Raw genomic sequence first — 20,833 nt, forward strand, 5'->3', positions numbered from 1 at the left:
ATGAGGGTTGGGCGAGGGCCTGAAGGAGCGGAGGTGCCATCCCGCCCTCTCTGTCTCTCTCATGGTTCAATGCAGGATATGCTCTTGTACTCCCTACCCCCCCAGGGTAACAGGTGTCCCTGCGTCGCCCCCAGCGCCATAGTTCTGCCACACTGCGCCGGCCCCCGCGACGACGCTCGTGACTGCCTCTTAACATCAGCCAGCTACAGTATACGCCGCCGAAAAGCTACACTGGAGGAGTGAGTTTCAATTCACCTTCTTGTCTTAGGCAGGGTAGTTAACCCGGTGAGTGTCACCGAACCATCCCGGTTACACCTGCATACATGTAGCTGCTCATCTGTACTCGTCTTTGTGGGCCATTTGTTCTGCAGAGGATTGTGCTGTGGTATGTCTGTGTGTGTGTGTGTGTGTGTGTGTGTGTGTGTGTGAGGCTGTTTGCTCTCTTGCTTCAGTGTGTTTGAGTTGGTAAACATCACCATGAATGGTTGACCTCACGCCCAGCGTGCGTAGGCGATCCCTTCTGACCTGCGGATGGCGGCGCCGGCTGCTGTAGTCTGACCATCCCGGGCCGCCGTTCTCTCCCCCTCAGAGCCCATTCACTCGTCCGGCCGTTTCCTTTCAAAACAGGAGGATGTGGGCGCTGTGTTCGGGTTCCCGGAGCGCCTGACAGCGCAGCAGTGTGAGAGAGGCCTCGGTGACAATGGGCTTCCTGGGAAAGTTTTGCGAGCAGGGAAACAGCCCGTTTCAACGGACGAGGAGAACACATCCTGAGCATAAATAACTTGGTTATGGAATAGTTCCGATCCTAGACGCCTCACGATTGGAGGAGAGCTTTTTCAGTTGCGCAACAGATCTGCTGTGATTTTGATTCATGTTCACTGAATCTATAAAGCCTCTACTGTGCAGTGTTTTTATCTAGTTTGCAGAGTTTTTAATAATGTCTTTTCAAGTAGTGAAGATTCTCTCTGGAAAATCAAAACACTTTTTTTTATTCAAACTTTTACACCCCCCTTGTTCTCTCCCTCCTCTTCTCACCCTCCTCTTCTCACCCTCCTCTTCCCAGCAGGAGCAGAGAGATGCAGAGCAGGGCTGGCACAAATCCTTCCCCAGCAGCAGAGAGACTAATGGGTAGAGGCGGTTTGGATGGGGTGGGAGGGAGGGAGGGAGGGAGGAGGGGGCACTGCTGCAGCTCAGCAAATGAGATAGTGAGGGCAGGGAGGGAGGAGAGAGGGAGGAGAGAGAGGCATGCTGAACAGATCAGAGAACAGCGCTTCTCTCCCCGGCCGTGCCCACAGGACACCAAGGCTGCCGCTGCTTCTGACGTTGGGAGGTGTGAGTTTTACCTCCTCAAGACGCCAGGCTGTGCTCTGCTTTCTGCCCGCCTGCAGCTACATGGCTTAGCTGCTGACAGCCGCTCTCGTTCTCTCTCTCACACACACACGATCATAGCGCCTGGAGCAGCTGCACTCACAGCTCTGTTGCTTCCTTTACACTTGCGCTCTCTGACACTGTCACACTCACACACACACACACACACACGCTGAGACGAGTCCAGCACTCTACTCTCCCTCTCTCTCACACACGCGCAGAGGCACACCCCCCCTGCAGGCAACGCAGCTCTTGTCGGAGAGAGAGAGAGAGAGGAGTGGCGGGCTGCGTTTGTCTCTGCAGCAGCAGTCCAGGAGAGACCAACCAGTCACCGCCTGCCTAGCGGGACCCGGGAGAGACCAGCCAGTCACTGCCTGCCTACCGGGATCCGGGAGAGACCAGCCAGTCATCATCTGCCTAGCAGGATCCGGGAGAGACCACACTCTAGCTCAGCTATTGACTCAACTATCACCTCTAAGGAGAAGCCTCCTTCTCTCTCCACCGCCTCTCTCTCTGCCCAGACGTGACGCAGTCTTACTGACCTTCATCCCTCCCTCGTATCCCTCCATCTCTTCTGTGTGGCGGTGTGAGCGGTCAGGACAGGACAGGTCAGGACAGGACAGCCATGGAGGACTCCCTGACCTGCGGTCACGACGCCACCTTCTCCCAGGTGTTTGGGCGCCAGGGGCAGCTCATGCAGGCCAGTGAGTATCCACGCCAACGCGCCTCCTGTCTCATAGTTCAGCGCCTGGTTGAATAAACACCCCTATTGACTTGCACTTGTACATCACGTGTGTTGTTTGTTTGTTTGTTTGTTTGTTTGTCTCTCGGAGCTCTGTGTACTCCTCACGTGTTTTCTTTGGCTTTCCTGCCGCTGCTGTTAGGGTGAGAGGCATGAGTTAGAATGTGATTCGCACATTAGGATTGTTTGTGGGTAGCTAGTGTGCGTGTCCCACAGTGGCAGCAGACGATTACTAGCTTGTCTGCCTGTCGGTCTGTCTGTCTGTCTGTCTGTCTGTCTGTCTGTCTGTTGGTCTTCCTGTCTGTCTGTCTGTCGGTCTACCTGTCTGTCTGTCTGTCTGTCTCTGTCTGTTGGTCGGTCTACCTGTCTGTCGGTCTGCCTGTCTGTCAGTGGAACAGATCTGATCTCCTCTCTGATCTTCATCCTAGTTGCTGGATCTGTGTAGCGACTGCTTAGAGGCAGCGGTGTCGTTGCTGGAGTGGCTTGTGTAGTGTTCAGTAGAGCTCTAGTGGCCAGATCAGAACAGTCGTGTTCAGTAGAGCTCAGGAGGAGATCAGAACGGTCTGTGTAGTGTTCAGTAGAGCTCTGGAGGAGATCAGAACGGTCTGTGTAGTGTTCAGTAGAGCTCTGGGGGAGATCAGAACGGTCTAGTGTTCAGTAGAGCTCTGGAGGAGATCAGAACGGTCTAGTGTTCAGTAGAGCTCAGGAGGAGATCAGAACAGTCTTTGTAGTGTTCAGTAGAGCTCTGGAGGAGATCAGAACGGTCTGTGTAGTGTTCAGTAGAGCTCAGGAGAAGATCAGAACGGTCTGTGTAGTGTTCAGTAGAGCTCTGGAGGAGATCAGAACGGTCTGTAGTGTTCAGTAGAGCTCTGGAGGAGATCAGAACGGTCTGTGTAGTGTTCAGTAGAGCTCTGGAGGAGATCAGAATGGTCTGTAGTGTTCAGTAGAGCTCTGGAGGAGATCAGAACGGTCTGTGTAGTGTTCAGTAGAGCTCTGGGGGAGATCAGAACGGTCTGTGTAGTGTTCAGTAGAGCTCTGGGGGAGATCAGAACGGTCTAGTGTTCAGTAGAGCTCTGGAGGAGATCAGAACGGTCTAGTGTTCAGTAGAGCTCTGGAGGAGATCAGAACGGTCTGTGTAGTGTTCAGTAGAGCTCTGGAGGAGATCAGAACGGTCTGTGTATAATATACTGTATAATATAAAACTTTATTTGTAAAGCACCTTTCATATAAATAAATGCAGCTCAAAGTGCTTTACAAAAGATAATTTACCTGCACAGTGCTTCACATGAAAATAGACATGCAGTACAATGAACAAAAAGCAGGGAAAATAAGATGGGAGATAAAACTCAATGAAAGATAAGAAATACTAATAATTTAATAAAATATTGTACTGTAGAGAACGATTTTTTTGTGTGCAGTAGCACACAAGTGTAAAAGGAGCTAGTTAAAATCTAAAGTGAAGAGATACGTTTTTATCTTTATTTTAAAACTATTTAGTGAGCTCTCCCGATCTTTTTCTGACTGTTGCTGGGAACCTCTAGTAAACCAGCAGTGGATGATCACAGTGTTCTTGAAGGCACGTAGTTGACAAGGGAGTTAGCAATGTAGCTTGGTCCTCACCCATTAAGGGCTTTGTATGTAAGGAGGAGGACCCTAAATCAACTCTACATGTTACCAGAACCCAGTGCAGAGCAGCTCTGACTGGACTAATATGCCCTCTCCTCTTGGTTCTGGTTAACAGTGGAGCTGCAGAGTTGTGAATGAGCTGAGGTCTCTCAGTGGTTTTTGGGAACGCTCAGTGAAGAGTGCTTTACAGTAATCGAGTCGGCTTGAAATAAAATCATGAATCAATTTTTCTGCATCTGTGTGTTTATTGGTCGTACTTTAGTTATGTTTCTAAGGTGGAAAAATTAGGTTTTGGTCACCTTGTTACCTTGTTGGAAGCTTAGATCTGAGTCTAGGATAACACCAAGACGTGTAACCGCAGGTTTAATCCAGGATGACAGTCTTCCCATTTCTCTTTTTGCATTTCTCTTTTTGTTTTAGGGCCGATCAGTAGGATTTCAGTTTAGTCCTCGTTTAGTTTTAATAAGTTATTGCTCATCCATTTATGTATTGCTAGAAGACAGGTAGTAATGAGTTTATAGCTGCATCATTTGGTTCAGCAGAGATCTACAGTTATGTGTCATCCGCATAACTATGGAAACATACACTGTGGTCTCTAATGATATCCCTGAGTGGCAGCATGGTTGATTGTATCAAACGCTGCACTTAGGTCTAATAGGACAAGAATTTAGACTTTATTTGCATCAGAGTTTAGTCTGAGGTTGCTGATTATTTTAGTAAGAGCAGTTTCAGTGGTGTGGGTTAGGGTTAGGGTTATGTCCTAAAGCCTGATTGAAGTTCCCTCAGGATATTATTTTCTTTGAGAAAGGAGTTTATTTCTACTGAAACTATCTTTTAAAGTACTGTATCTTACTAATGAATGGGAGGTTGGATATCTGCCTGTAGTTGTTCAGTGCATTAACATGGTTGGGTTTCTTTAGTAGAGGTTTTACAACAGCTGTTTTGAAGGCATCTGGGAATATGCCTGTTTGAAGAGACATGTTTATGATCTTCAGGACATTGAAACACTGTCCAACACCCACTTAAATTCTGTAGGTACAGGGTGAAGACATGAAGTAGAGGAGTGAACTCAGTGACAATCTTACAAAGCGCTGGTAATGGGATACATGTGAATTTCCCCATGTTTACATCTTTTTTACAGGGTTTGCTGAGGTAATTAGGGCCCGAGCACTGGCGGTGCGAGGCCCTATTGAAATTGTAAGGATATTCTCCCTTCTCCTACCTTCTCCCTTCTCCCTTCTCCTATGTTCTACCTTCTTCTCCTCAAACAAATGCCTTTTTGGCAGCCTAAACATCGATGAAAACGCATGAAACTTGATATTTCATGGGTGACGGAAATGGATGTGGCAAAACGGCTCAAGAGCGCCCCCTGGAAAATTTTAAATGGCGAGCCCCACCTTTGAGTTTGATGTAGGCGAACGAAATTCGGTGGGCATATGTAGTTCATCGAGACACACTAAAATGTCTCTTGGAGCTATACCCAACATCCAACAGGAAGTCAGGCATTTTGCTCTTAATGTGCCATTTTTTCCTTGTTTTTACCATTTCAATGCCTCGTACTTGAACAAACTCCTCCTACAGATTTCATCTGATCAACTTCATATTCGGTCAGCTTCATCGTAAGACCTTTGTGATCAAAAGTAATCAAAAAAATTTAGTTTTCACCAAACACCCTTGCCGTGGCGCCCCTCCAAATGTTGACATTTCGCCATAAAACAGGAAGTCCTCATAACTCCACATTATCCAATTTGTCCGATATTTTCAGTTCTATTAATACATCCATGGATATATCTCACGCTTCATGAAGATTCTGTCCTGAACACATCTATGTGTCAGTATTGCATCATACTTATAGCGCCACCTATTGGTGAAACAGGAAGTCCTCAAAACTCCTACATACATTATCTGATTTGCACCAAATTGCTGACGCTTCATGAAGGTCGCATCTTGAATATATCTGTAAGTCAGTATTGCGTCATACCTACAGCGCCACCTACTGGTGAAACAGGAAGTCCTCATAACTCCTACATACGTTATCCGATTTACTTCAAATTGCTCAGGGTTGATGAAGGTCACATCCTGAACACATCTGTGTGTCAGCATTGAGTCATACTTATAGCGCCACCTACTGCTTACAGGAAGTCCTCATAACTCCTACATACATTATCCGATTTACACCGAATTGCTCATGCTTGATGAAGGTCGCATCCTCAACACATCTGTGCGTCAGCATTGAGTCATACTTATAGCGCCACCTACTGCTTACAGGAAGTCCTCATAACTCCTACATACATTATCCGATTTACACCGAATTGCTCATGCTTGATGAAGATCGCATCCTCAACACATCTGTGCGTCAGCATTGAGTCATACTTATAGCGCCACCTACTGCTTACAGGAAGTCCTTATAACTCCTACATACATTATCCAATTTACTTCAAATTGCTCACGCTTGATGAAGGTCGCGTCCTGAACACATCTGTCGGTCAGTATTGAGTCATACTTATAGCGCCGCCTACAGGTCAAGCAGGAAGTCTTCATAACTCCTACATACATTGTCCGATTTACACACAACATTTCTCACGCTTCATCAATGTACCGTCCTTAACACATCTATGCATCAGTATTGAATCACGCTTAGAGCGCCACCTACTGGTGACAGGAAGTTTCTCTCAGTACTGGACACCGAAATAGCACACCCTTTAATGGCGCCGCACCCCGACACGCGTGGGGTGCGAGGGACTGCTCACTGCTGCTCGCAGCCCTAGTCTATGTTTATATCAGGTAATATGGCTCTAATTGATGTTATTTTATTATCAAAGAACAAAGAGTTCTTGTAGCAGAGGGAGTGGGGGGGCCAAAGGGGCGCCCACCCCGGGCCCACAGTCCTAAGGGGCCCATCCTGGGCCCAAGACTGAACATGCATTTTTGTTGTATAGTTGAATATGTTGAATAAAGTTTGCTTAGAGTGTCTTGATTGTGGCAAAATATTTTAAAATAAAAAATAAAAATGTTTGTTTTGTCTTGACACCCCCTTAGTAGCATACCCCCTTAATAGGGGCCCCGCCTATGAGCAGTGAGCAGTGACCGTTTGAAGTGCAGTGCTGCTATGATCGGTTAGACTTGAGCTGTAGCTGTTGTAGCATTAGTAGAACCCCTATTCTGTGAATAAAATGTTGAAAAGCAAAAAGTAGTTAGTCAGGCGCACTGAAGCGTAAAGAGGAAAGGCACAGGAAAAATCTGGTGGCCTCGTGTGTTCCCCTGGCAAATTTATTTTCCACTACTCAACCCTCCAAAACTGCTGCTAGCATTAGCTAGCCAAGCAATCGAAGCAAGGGATGTTAGCGATGTTAGCTGATTATACAGCAACAGCTAGCAACGTACAGGTAGCTGTGGAAAACAATGCAGATTTGGATGAGATAAATGAATTAGACACAAATGATGAAAATGTTGTCAATGATCCTGATGTTAATGATACGGCTGCTAGTACTAGCCAAGCAAGGGAAACTGTTAGTGATGGTGATGAGGATGATGACGTTTAAGATGATAGTATGGAAACTCCAGTGGCTAGGCTGATGGAACAAGCATCCCCCTTTTCCTCCAATTACTCTGCCAAATCTCGTCATAGATGCCGGCTCTCTACCTTTTTCAAAAATGTTGGTGCTGGTGTTGTAGACCACTGTATCTTCTTGATTATAGTTATAATTGTGACACATTGCTTGAACACTTAGTAGTTTGTTGTTGTGTGTAACGGTAGGTGTGGTTTGATTGTGTAGGTTATACGGCTGTCTGGCTGGACATCCAACATCATTGGATGTTAAACTGTGTATTTGCCTGCTATCCTTGGTTGCCTGCTAGTATTGTTTGCCATATTTTTCATCCTTTATCTGATTGAGGTTTGAGCAAATTATGGGTAAAATTCATGGTGCCGACCATGGTGCTGAAATAGCCTATCAGCAGTTGTGTTGCTTAAATATCAGCAGGCCACCATTTATTGATAAATCCACGGCACTGTCCATGGTGCTGAAACAGAACACCTAATTATAATCTGCATTTCTTTCCATTCCGTCTACGTAAGTTTCCCCTTGGATCTGTCTTGCATCTCCATACAGCCTATAGGGCCCACTATGAGGTCCTCGCCCCCTCTGCAATGAACCATTAGCTCCGCCCCTGAGTTCTTCACATTTTGGTGCTGAGAGCTGGGGATGAGGGGGGCAGAGCTGGGGATGAGGGGGGCAGTGTTGAATAACTGGTCTTTAGTGGAGAATAATAGAGTTATCCATTTTCTTTCAGCTGCCTGACATTTCCTCTTAATTTCATTAACACTGCTATTATTCAACCATGGGTAGACTCTGTCAGCCAACCTCTTTTTAACCTTTAGTGGAGCAACGGTATCTAAAGCAGTTGACAAGGTACTGTGGAGGTTTTGGAGCATCTCATTTAAAGAGCATTCATAGCTGCATGGCTCAAATGATCTCATAATATTGGTGAACTGTGCTTCAGCCTTGCCGTCTACGGATCTCTTCTGAACCAAGGTTTCTCGGTTTTCAAGGTTTTCTTAATGAATTGATTGAGTAGTGATAGTTTGAGCGCTGATACATTATATATATATACTATATATATATATATATATAACTTTTATTACAGGCTCGTAGGCCACAGAGTGGGCAATGTTTAGCCCTGTTGTTGTTACTAAGTCCAGAGTGTTACCATGCCGATGAGTGGCTTCATTTACATATTGGGCAAGTTCAAAGCTCATTTACATATTGGGTAAGTTCAAAGCTCATTTACATATTGGGTAAGTTCAAAGCTGTTCAGTAGATTCAGAAGCTCTATATCTTTGGAGTCATTCTTCTTATTAATATGAATGTTCAGGTCTCCATTCAAGATGAATCGTATCTAGTGATACCAATTGTAATCAGCTCTGAGAATTCCCGTAGAAATACTGATGAATATCTTGGTGGCTGATATAATATAATAATGAGCACTGATAATTCCGGGTCAGAACAGTCTAGTGTTCAGTAGAGCTCTGGAGGAGATCAGAATGGTCTGAGTAGTGTTCAGTAGAGCTCTGGAGGAGATCAGAACGGTCTGTGTAGTGTTCAGTAGAGCTCTGGAGGAGATCAGAACGGTCTGTGTAGTGTTCAGTAGAGCTCTGGAGGAGATCAGAACAGTCTGTGTAGTGTTCAGTAGAGCTCTGGAGGAGATCAGAACGGTCTAGTGTTCAGTAGAGCTCTGGAGGCCGGATCAGAACAGTCTAGTGTTCAGTAGAGCTCTGGAGGACTGTACACAGTGCCAGATACAGTCCTTACTAGAGATGGGGTTTTGAGATGTACACAGTGCCAGATACCTACAGTCCTTACTAGAGATGGAGTTCTGAGATGTACACAGTGCCAGATACCTACAGTCCTTACTAGAGATGGAGTTCTGAGATGTACACAGTGCCAGATACCTACAGTACTTACTGGAGATGGAGTTTTGTCCTTCAGGATGTTGCTCTGCTAGCCAGCAGGACCACGGTGGAGGAGGACACCGTCAGAGACAGAAAGAGGCAGTCAGGGAAAACTCCAGAGCCCCAGACTGATGGTTCTAATTATTGAGAAATCAATCTTTTAAGATTTAGAGTAAAAATACAGGCCTGACAGAACCTTGAACTCTGAGATCCACTTGTCTGATTATACAGCACTCACTCAGCCTGAGAGAGAGAGAGAGAGAGAGAGAGACTTGGCTCCAGAGTGTATGTGTCAGGCTCCTTGTCGTCCATCATCTGAGCTGATATCCCTCGAGTGGATGGCCTGCAGAGAGAGAGAGAGGGTGAAGGAGAGAGAGAAAGAGAGGGAGAGAACCCTGGCATGGACATCCTGCAGAAAGAGAGAGAGAGATTGGAAGAACATAGCCTACTAGCGTATCAGAGTTAACTAACTAAACCTGCGTCCAACACATTCCCTATTCTCTCTCTCTCTCTCTCTCTCTCTCTCTCTCTCTCTCTCCCTATCGTCTGAGAACCTCAATCTTAGTTGCTGCTAAATCAGAATTCCCTCTGTCGTTAATGATTGACCGCTGGTGAGGGAGTAACGTTAGTGAGCTGGAGTGGAGGGAGGGAGGAGTCAGAGGGTTAGGTTGTTGATTGTTGTTGTTGTTTTTGATTCAGCCGTCAACAACACCTACTTTCCTGCTGTAGGTCAGGTCTTGTAGGAGGCTCCTGTTTCACGATGTTGTGAATTATAATATTCAAACTAGTTTTCACCGGCAACCCGCTCCCGGGCGTGGGACTCAATCCCCCCTGGGTTGGTGCTCCTCCTGAACACCGAGGGGCTGTGTCTGATTGGCTAGCGCAGGACGCCGGCTCTCTGCCCTCACAGCCTGAGCCTGTCCTCTTCCTGTCCCACATGGGCTGGGGTGTCCGTCCCCAGCCAACCACATCAGCTCAGACCAAGAGGGGAACAGGATGTTCCTCTGGACAGGGATCAAGCCAAGCCCTGGACTGAACATGATCTGGAGAGCCGTGCTCCTGCTGCAGCTGACTTCCAGGGCCACAGTGGGCTTATTCTGGCCCCCAGGCTTCGACCCTGCACTGTGTCAAAACATTGGTTTTGGATGTACTAATGACAACTTGACTCAATACCTTCCCTCTCAAAGGGGGAACTCATGTTCTTTGCCTCCAGCTAATAAGCAGAGCGTAACTACAGTTAGTGATCTATTCAGTTCAGTCCGTGGAGGAGAAGCCAGCAGATGAATGAGCCAAGCGGGCGTTGGGAGTTGTTGTCGTGGTTGGCGACGGATAAAGCAGTCTCTCTGTTTCCCATCTCTCGCCTTGCATCAGAGAGCAGCAGTCTTTTTTATAAATAATGCTCTTTGTTGGAGTGCGTCTGTGGGCTCATTAGCTGCGCCGGCTATGCGGGAGCGTATTGCTGTCGAAGGGTGACAGGGTTCTGATTAATATTCCAGCTCTGACGGCAGAGAGTGGGACTGGAGGCTTCTCTCCCAAACGGGCGCTTTTGTTGGAGAGTCGAGACTCGGTAGCAGAGAGCTCTTTTTAGACCTGTCTGTCTCGCTCACAAACACTCGGGTGTCCTTGTGTCCAGGTGAATAGTCCCAATAACAAGGACCATGTCTGATGTCTCGGATCCCTTTAGAGTGAGGTGGATATCCCACGAACCACTGAGCCTTGATAAGAGACTGCAAACCCAGGCCTTCATAAGCACTGTGAAAGTAGCTTATGAACAGTGACTCCATATAGTTTCTCACACGAATCCAAATGCAGCTGTGTTTTTAGTCGGGATGATGTGCTGCTTAGTAGCCAGAGTGCTCTCTTCATCAGCAGAGCAGGATGCTAATTTATGGATGTTCTATTAATCAGATGCCTTAGTGAGTCAAACTACTTGAGTTTGAACAGAATCCTGTAGGCAAGAAGCTGGTGTGTGGACATGTCTGACTGAGACGCTGAAGTCTGAATTGACTGGATTGGCTTTTTGTGTGGAAAAAAAAATCTGAAAAGAGAAGCGAGTGATGAGTGGAGGGGGCACGGCGGTTGCCTCCGGAGACAGTGAAGAGGATGAGCAATAGCAGGTCTGCTCGGTTGGACTTGCACTTTTGTGTTGACTGGGAGTCCGCGATAAAGAGATTGTTTGCAGATAACACGATTCCCTCATTCTGACAGCATGTTTCATTTGGTATCGCTTTAGCCCCGAGCCAACGCCAAGAGGAACCGGCCTCCTTCTGGAAACTACAAAAGAAAGACTAAATTATTCACCATATTGTGATCTGTTTTGTGTTCTCATTGCTGACAGTAACTTTATGGGCATTGTTTTGGCCCACTTTATACCCCAAAGATCCTGCTGGGCAAAACAAACCAACACATTTGATAAACCCTCATGAAAAGCCAGGCTGTTGGTAATTTCTGCATTCACTCATGTAGACTAGGACATGCCTGGGTCAACTCCTCTCTATCAGCTCCTCTCTGTCTCCTCCTCTCTGCTCCTCCTCTCCGATGTTCCTCTCTATCAGCAACTCTTATCAGCTCCTCTCTCTCAGCTCCTCTATCAGCTCCTCTCTCTCAGCTCCTCTATCAGCTCCTCTATCAGCTCCTCTCTATCAGCTCCTCTCTATCAGCAACTCTATCAGCTCCTCTCTATCAGCTCCTCTCTGCTCCTTCTCTCTATCAGCTCCTCTATCAGCTCCTCTCTATCAGCTCCTCTCTCAGCTCCTCTATCAGCTCCTCTCTATCAGCTCCTCTCTCAGCTCCTCTATCAGCTCCTCTCTATCAGCTCCTCTCTCTCAGCTCCTCTATCAGCTCCTCTCTCTCAGCTCCTCTATCAGCTCCTCTATCAGCTCCTCTCTATCAGCTCCTCTCTATCAGCAACTCTATCAGCTCCTCTCTATCAGCTCCTCTCTGCTCCTCCTCTCTATCAGCTCCTCTCTATCAGCTCCTCTCTATCAGCTCCTCTCTCTCAGCTCCTCTATCAGCTCCTCTCTATCAGCTCCTCTCTGTCAGCTCCTCTCTATCAGCTCCTCTCTCAGCTCCTCTCTCAGCTCCTCTCTATCAGCTCCTCTATCGGCTCCTCTTTCAGCTCCTCTATCAGCTCCTCTCTCAGCTCCTCTCTATCAGCTCCTCTCTATCAGCTCCTCTATCAGCTCCTCTATCAGCTCCTCTCTATCAGCTCCTTTCTCAGCTCATCTATCAGCTCCTCTCTATGAAATCCTCTCTGCTCCTCCTCTCTGCTCCTATTCTCTATCAGCTCCTCTATCAGCTCCTCTCTATCAGCTCCTCTCTGTCTCCTCTGTCAGCTCCTCTCTGCTCCTCCTCTCTGTCTCCTCTCTGTCAGCTCCTCTCTGCTCATCCTCTCTGTCTCCTCTCTGTCAGCTCCTCTCTGCTCCTCCTCTCTGTCTCCTCTCTGCTCCTCCTCTCTGTCTCCTCTCTGTCAGCTCCTCTCTGCTCCTCCTCTCTGTCTCCTCTCTGTCAGCTCCTCTGCTCCTCCTCTCTGTCTCCTCTCTGCTCCTCCTCTCTGTCTCCTCTCTGTCAGCTCCTCTCTGCTCCTCCTCTCTCTCTCTGCATGTCCTCCAGGAGCTGTAGTCTCTGTCCCAGTGGTCCAAACCCACTAGAGCTCAGAGCTCATGAGGCAGATCAGTGTGTGAGCTAAATCTATATACAGTCACATCTAAGTGAAATCTATAAACACTCACCCTCTAGGACGCAGGGACCCTCTTACACACTCAAAGGCCTCGCGAACGGCCAACTAATGTTCCCTGACAGCCCGACCGTGTTCTAGAAAGAACGGGAGTGCACTCCTCCCCCGTCAGGAGCTAATCAGACACATATGGGACTGGGCCGGTGATATCCACAGGGTTGATATCTACAGGGTTGATATCTACAGGGGTCAGGGAAATCTACAGGGAACGATGATTAAAGTAACCACCACTGTTCTTGGCTCTGTAATGCCAGGTCTTTATTTAGAGGAGCGGAGTATTGAGCGCAGCCCCTGCACCTCCCCCGCGCCTCCCCTGCGCCTCCCCGGAGGAGCATCTAGTCTCTCCATCACCGTTATACAGGCCTCCTTTAGATCCCCTCGCTCTCCCTGGGGACGCAGCCCTGTATCGGATTGCAGACTGATGGAGAAGAAGCCGAGATCGGTGTGTGTGTGCGTGTGTCTGTGCGTGTGTCGGGTGATGATGTCAGGGTCTATGCAGCAGACGGAGTCGGTGTTTGGGTGTGTGTTGTTTCGCATGTTTGCCTGGAGTTGTATGGAGTATTGTGTGATGTGTTGTCATGTTGCTGGGAGAATTGTGTGATGTGTTCATGTTGAGCTCTGGGGCTGTATGGAGTATTGTGTGATGTGTTGTCATGTTGAGGGAGTATTGTGTGATGTGTTGTCATGTTGATGGAGTATTGTGTGATGTGTTGTCATGTTGATGGAGTATTGTGTGATGTCTTGTCATGTTGATGGAGTATTGTGTGATGTGTTGTCATGTTGATGGAGTATTGTGTGGTGTGTTGTCATGTTGAGGGAGTATTGTGTGATGTGTTGTCATGTTGATGAGGTATTGTGTGGTGTGATGTGTTGTCGTGTTGATGGAGTATTGTGTGATGTGTTGTCATGTTGATGGAGTATTGTGTGATGTGTTGTCATGTTGAGCTCTGGGGCTTGTGGAGTATTGTGTGATGTGTTGTCATGTTGATGGAGTATTGTGTGATGTGTTGTCATGTTGATGGAGTATTGTGTGATGTGTTGTCGTGTTGATGGAGTATTGTGTGATGTGTTGTCGTGTTGATGGAGTATTGTGTGATGTGTTGTCGTGTTGAGCTCTGGGGCTTGTGGAGTATTGTGTGATGTGTTGTTGTGTTGATGGAGTATTGTGTGTTGTGTTGTCATGTTGATGGAGTATTGTGTGATGTGTTGTCGTGTTGATGGAGTATTGTGTGTTGTGTTGTCGTGTTGATGGAGTATTGTGTGGTGTGTTGTCGTGTTGATGGAGTATTGTGTGATGTGTTGTCGTGTTGATGGAGTATTGTGTGGTGTGTTGTCGTATTGATGGAGTATTGTGTGATGTTTTTGTCGTGTTGATGGAGTATTGTGTGTTGTGTTGTCGTGTTGATGGAGTATTGTGTGATGTGTTGTCATGTTGATGGAGTATTGTGTGATGTGTTGTCGTGTTGAGCTCTGGGGCTTGTGGAGTATTGTGTGTTGTGTTGTCATGTTGATGGAGTATGGTGTGATGTGTTGTCGTGTTGATGGAGTATTGTGTGTTGTGTTGTCGTGTTGATGGAGTATTGTGTGTTGTGTTGTCGTGTTGATGGAGTATTGTGTGGTGTGTTGTCGTGTTGATGGAGTATTGTGTGATGTGTTGTCGTGTTGATGGAGTATTGTGTGGTGTGTTGTCGTGTTGATGGAGTATTGTGTGATGTGTTGTCGTGTTGAGCTCTGGACTGTTGGCTGTCTGTTGCCTCTATAAGGCGGAGCTGGTCGATAAACCGATGAGGGTTCAGAGACTGCAGGTCCATCTACTCCTGGAAACGACGCGTGGCAGGAAATCAACAACATCTCCTTGATTAGCAAGTGAATCCTTCCTGAGGGGAGCTACTGTTCACAACCTGTGGGCCTTGGGATGTGTTCCATCACGTTAAGTTGGTGTCTCCCTTCTCTCCTTGTTCTCTTGTTTCCTTGTTCATTGCCCTTCACTAATCTGAGGCAATTGCAATATCATTTCTCTCTCTCTTAAATTTTTTTTTTCCTCCAATGCAAAACAATCAACAACAAATAGATTTAGCCAGGAGGCTCTCTCTCCCTCCTCAACGCTTGCTCTTTTTCACACACACACACACACACACACACACACACACACACACACACACACACACACACACACACACACACACACACACACACACACACAGACACGTGTAATTCATGCTCTGCTATGATGGAGAGTATGAAGTGTGCTGTGTAATCACACAGAGCTGGGTGCCAGGAAGGGTGTCTCGTTGTGACGTGGAGCTGCTTTCATGCTCTGCTGCTCCAGCTGACTCCACATCTCTTCAGCATCAGTAGAAGATGTTATAAAGCTTCTGTGGGGTTTTTCTCCCCCAGAAACTCTTGGCCCTGCTCTGTGTGAAATGCATGTGCTTTATCAACAAACGCACCGCTGCCCCCAATTGAAGCTGGTAATGTCATCCAAGCCTTTCATTCAACCCCTGGTTTGGGTATTGGATTAGATTTCAGAACTAATTGAACATGTACCAGAGTCATGTTGGTGTCTACTGTGGAACGAGGGAAGACGAGGGTAACACGCTCCTGTGTTGGCGAGGTGCCGTTCTGGCGGAATCAACACTTGATTTACACTCTACTGTACAGTAGCTCCAATGTACATATATATTTATTTATTCAATAGACCAACCTTTCGACAGAACACCCAAAACCACTGTTTCTGAGATCTCAATCTACTTCTCAGTACATTCAGATCTGCTTCACTAAGCTTCACAGAGGATCATGAACAGTCCTCTGATTCGACGGCTAAATATAGGAGGAACCTTTAGAAAGCGCAGCGTTTACCGGCCGTGCGCCGCGTTTCCCGGCCGTGCGCTCCTACAGGGAGGTTAGCGGCGGGAACTCTTTCTGCGTGGGGAAGGCGTGGGCTGCCTCAGTCAAACAAATATATCTCTGCTTCTCCTCTCTTTGGCGCAGACGCAGGGAGGAAGTCCAGTTAAAACTGCCATCGCAACGCTTTACTGTCACGGTAGCGAACGCTACGCTAGGCTACAGTATGTTACGCTACGCTACACTGGGCCATGCTGTCTCTCTCCAGGCGTCCTGCGGCCTCTGTCCCCGGCGCGTGTGAAAGATCCTGGCCTCACGGCAGCCGGAGGAGTATAACTCACCCCCCGCAGGGCCGGCGTTAACGACTGGCGCTAATTTATCCGCGGTCTAACTATAGCGTAGGTGTTTTATGAGCGTCTGGGGGGCGGGGCAGAGGGAGGCCTCCTCCCTCGCTGCGCTACTCTCTCCTGAACACGGGGGCTTGGCAACCAGCAGTGTGTGTGTGAGTGTGTGTGTGTATTGTGTGTGTGTGAGTGTGTGTGTGTGTGACTGCAGTAGAGGACAGAGCTGTGTGTGTGTGTGTGTATGTGTGTGACTGCAGTAGAGGACAGAGCTGTGTGTGTGAGTGTGTGTGTGACTGCAGTAGAGGACAGAGCTGTGTGTGTGTGTGTGTGTGTGTGCGTGCGTGTGTGTGTGTGTGTGTGTAACTAAGGGGTTTATTCCAGGCTGGTTGTAAAGGAGGCCAGTGGCTCTCTCTCTCTCTCTCTCTCTCTGCATAGGGCAGATGTGTGGAGTCAGCAGACTGCTCTCTCTCTCTCTACCTCTCTAAATCCCTCTCTCTCTCTCCTCTACACACACATGTTCGACGAGACAGATGTCAAGGCAGTCACACATCACATTGGTTAGCAGGACCAGGAGGCTCAGAGCTGCTCCTGACCAGTGTTGCCAGATTGGGCGGGTTCACGCCCAATTGGGCTTCTTTTGATCACGTTTGGCCGGAAAAAATAGCATTGGGCGGTTGGGCTGGAAAAAATAGCATTGGGCGGGCGTTTAAAAAAAAAATAAAAAAAAATGTTAAACTGGCGGGACAGACGTTTCGATTTTATCCAATGATGTTAATAGGGTGGGAGATGTGCACCTGTCCAATAGGGGCGAGGGAGCTCTCCCTGTTCAATGCATTTGATTCACACGGTCAAGGAGAAGGTCGAGGTCGGAGTCAAATCTAGCTAGCTACCCCCGAAGAAACCTAAAGATGCCAATTTGGGGATGTGGGATCAGCAGGTTTCTGTCATGATCACCGCATCGATGCCTTTTGGCTGGAGGTAGAGGCCTTTAAAGATGCCGGAGGAAATCTGTGCTTTCAGGATGTGGCACTTGGCGCAATCATATTGCTCACTCTGCCCATATCAAATGCTCATGTGGAGAGATAATTTTCCCAAGTGACGCTAAAGATGATGCCAGAAATTGCATGGGATTACCGCTGCTTTCTGCTCGCATGGACGTGCGCTACGGCTGCAACGTTCCACCCTCCCCGACTGTTGTTGGGGAGCTTTGACTCAACCATCTATTAATACTTGCTAATTAGGAAGTTCACCACATGTACATAGTTTTACATTGACGAGTTACGTTAGTTGGAATGGACTCCTGGCCTGTTCGGCGTGACGGTAAGACATTTTTACTTAATACTATACAGCAGGTGTTTCTGGATGTCGCATCATTGAGTGATTCATTAGCCTACTTGTGTCTCTGCCTGCTTGCCTGCCTGAGTATCACACTCCTGACTCGGTTATTGTAGGCGAGCAGGCAGGCTATTCATGGATGGTTATACAGGTGGTTATATAGGCCTACCATTGGAAGTTGTGTAGCCTAGTCCACTTGTCACATTCTGCGGTTTCTTGTCACCACTAAAGCTTAAATCTAGCTTGTCATCTTGTTATCTTGAGTTGCTCTCTTGTCTATGACCGCAGCACCGCCGTTCCTCTGTTCATGATATAGCCATGCTTCTCGTGTGTTATTATAATTTGTTGCCTGCATTATCATTTCTTTGACTATTTGATGGTATTACGCAACTTTCTCTCTGTCGTAGGCTGTGTGTTTGACATATGTGTAGGCGTGTGTATTTCAACTGAAAGTCATTTTTCTTAGCATGCACTGCTATATATTATATACTATAATATTTGGGCGTTTTTTTTAATCACATTCGGCGGATTTTGAGCACTCATTGGGCTGGAAAACATCACACCAATCTGGCAACCCTGCTGACGGCCCCCAGGGCTGCAGCCCCCCCCCCCCCCCCCCCCCCTGGTTGATAAACTGGTTTATCAAGTTCTCCTCTCTTCCTGTCTCCTTCCTTCTCCTCTCCTCCTGTCCCCTGCCTCTCCTCTCCTCCTGTCTCCTTCCTTCTCCTCTCCTCCTGTCTCCTTCCTTCTCCTCTCCTCCTGTCTCCTTCCTTCTCCTCTCCTCCTACCTCCTTCTCCTCTCCTCCTCTCTCCTCTCCTCCTGTCCCCTGCCTCTCCTCTCCTCCTGTCTCCTCTCTCCTCTCCTCCTCCTCTCTCTGGATCTCCCGTGGAGCAGCCATGAGCCTGTATCTGCTGATCTGAGTCATGCTGTTGTCCAGCTCAGTAACATCTGTCTGATGTGTTGTTGTTTACCTACTGTACACACTCACAAAAATGGGCTTATTTCTAAGTGTCTCTCTTCCTTGGTTGTTGGGGGGGGGGGGGGGCGGAGTCTCTCTTTCTCGGGGATCAGGGGGCGGGGTCTCTCTCTTCCTCGGGTCAGGGGGCGGGGTCTCTCTTTTCCTCGGGGGTAAGGGGCGGAGTCTCTCTTCCTCAGGGGTCAGGGGGCCATCTCTCCCTCTCTCTCTCTCCTCATACAATTCTACCCATGCTCATTAGAGACCACTGGCTGTAATTAACGTCTGCAGCTCTTCGGAGGAGATACAGTAATGTGTTTGGGGGCTGTGGGATTGTGTGGAGACCAATATTTTTATTTGGGTGGTGATGCTTTCAGTTGTAAGCCACTTACACAGATTTGAAGTAGGCAGAATATTTGAAGTAGGCAAAGCAAACACCATGTTTGCAACATGCATACAAGCAAGCTAACTGACTTTGGTGAAAAAGGCAGAACTGCTTAGCCTCCTCCAAGGCGTCAGCAGCTCTACACCAGTTTCACACCGCTGCTGTTGAGCCTCTCCTCCAGGGGGGGGCAGTGTTGGTGTGGAGATGTGAGACGGTCGTCCCTGCTCATACTGCAGCTGTACAAGTCTGCTGAAAGTTTGGTGCTGGTTTATCAAGTTTAGCGCTAGCCAGGTGTACAGCCAGCGACCATGGCCACACAGAGCGCAGGGAGCCCACCAAAGACCGCTATATATGGAACAGCTCTCCCTCGCAGGCTCACCTGCCCTCTGGAACAAGTCAACAACACGCGCTCATTAGCCTACAATCTACAACACCAGACACCAGGACAAACAGGCTATGAGCGGGTTCAAGGGTCAAGGTTGACCCTCAAGTTGACCCTGTGCGATGTTGAATCGGACTTGTACAGAAGTGGACTCCCCTCAGCAATGCGGCCCTGCTAGCGTAGCGTTGACTCAGTGTGTAGCCTAGCGCCAGCAGGCTAAGTGGGCGCGTGGGCGGAGCGTGTTGATCCCAGAGCTGAGCGCGGAGGCGTAGCAGGGTTGGCCCCGTGTGGAGACGGCTCATTCACCAGCTCAGTCAACCCAGCTCTGTTCTCCCTCCCTGTGTTGGATAAAAAGATGAAGCGTGCGTTGATTCACTTGATTTATGCGTCGTTGGTGTGTTGCTGATGCGAGGCGCCACTGGTACTGTGGTCCTAGCTCCACCTCCTCCCCCCCACCACGCCCCTCCTTGGCTCCTCCCCCCCACCACGCCCCTCCCTGGCTCCTCCGCCCCACCACGCCCCTCCCTGGCTCCTCCCCCCCACCACGCCCCTCCCTGGCTCCACCTCCTCCCCCCCACCACGCCCCTCCCTGGCTCTTCCCCACCAACACACCCCTCCCTTGCCCCACCCCCCACCATGCCCCTCCCTGGCCCCACCCCCTCTCCCCCACCACACCCCTCCCTGGCTCCTCTCCACCAACACGCCCCTCCCTGGCCCCACCCCCCACCACGCCCCTCCCTGGCCCCACCCCCCACCAACACGCCCCTCCCTGGCCCCACCCCCCACCACGCCCATCCCTGGCTCCTCCCCACCAACACACCCCTCCCTGGCCCCAACCCCTCCACCACGCCCCTCCCTGGCTCCACCCCTCCATCCTCCGGCCCCCCCAAGACCCAAAGAGTGAGCAGAGAGGATGTGCTGACCATCACCATGGCAACCAATGCAGCAAAGCAGTGCTATGAAAGGTTCATTAGGAATGTAGGGGGTCTCTCTTTTTTTTCCCATTTGAATGTTGATGTTTCTATAGATTCCTGAAGGCAGGGATGAGGGCAGGGAAGGATGAAGGCAGGGATGAAAAGGTTGTTTTTTTCTCCCCTAGTTCCTCATGTTGAGTGGAGAGGGAGGGTGGAGGGCGGTCTTCTGTAGCTTCATCATGGACAAATATTTAGAGATTTGAATATCTATCAATAAGATTAGAGGGCCAGAGTGCCTACTAAGGAAACCAAAGGGCTGTCTCTATGGGGTTTATTTACCTAACTTTAGTTTGAAAAATAGTTTGATACATTTCGCTTTCACCACACAAACACAGTGTATTTAATAGTGCATTCCATTTATAGACAGAATACTATAGCACTGTCTTTTATGGTTTATAGACAGAATACTATAGCACTGTCCTTTATGGTTCTCTTTACTCCTTTCTTTTCTTTAAGTTTTTCTTTCAAGTTCACTATAAAAACACAAAAACATAAATTTCAGATATGCAAATTCAAGACTGCTTAAGCCCCTCCCGGTAATGTGAATTCTGATAGAATGCAGAACCAATGGGCAGAGACAGCTGTGCAGCTCCGTGAAAACAATCCATAAAGAAATCATCCGTCCCTCACAGCGAGATGAGAGGTGTTTCTGTGAGATATGCTGTAACTGCAGGCAGAGATTTAATTTA

At 48.3% G+C, this 20,833-nt stretch overlaps 1 protein-coding gene across 1 annotated transcript in view; it reads left to right on the forward strand.

Moving 5' to 3' along the window:
- Positions 1–1,993: 1,993 nt before the first annotated feature.
- The window catches only part of kaznb (kazrin, periplakin interacting protein b), a gene marked incomplete at both ends in the record, with an annotated part of 155,122 nt that continues 136,282 nt past the window's right edge, over positions 1,994–20,833 (forward strand). The window contains one exon of the mRNA XM_084446035.1: positions 1,994–2,072. Coding sequence (XP_084302161.1) covers positions 1,994–2,072 — 79 coding nt within the window. The remainder of the gene's footprint in view (positions 2,073–20,833) is intronic.

This window comes from Borostomias antarcticus, assembly GCF_949987555.1.
Source record: "Borostomias antarcticus genome assembly, chromosome: 11".
NCBI lineage: Eukaryota > Metazoa > Chordata > Actinopteri > Stomiiformes > Stomiidae > Borostomias > Borostomias antarcticus.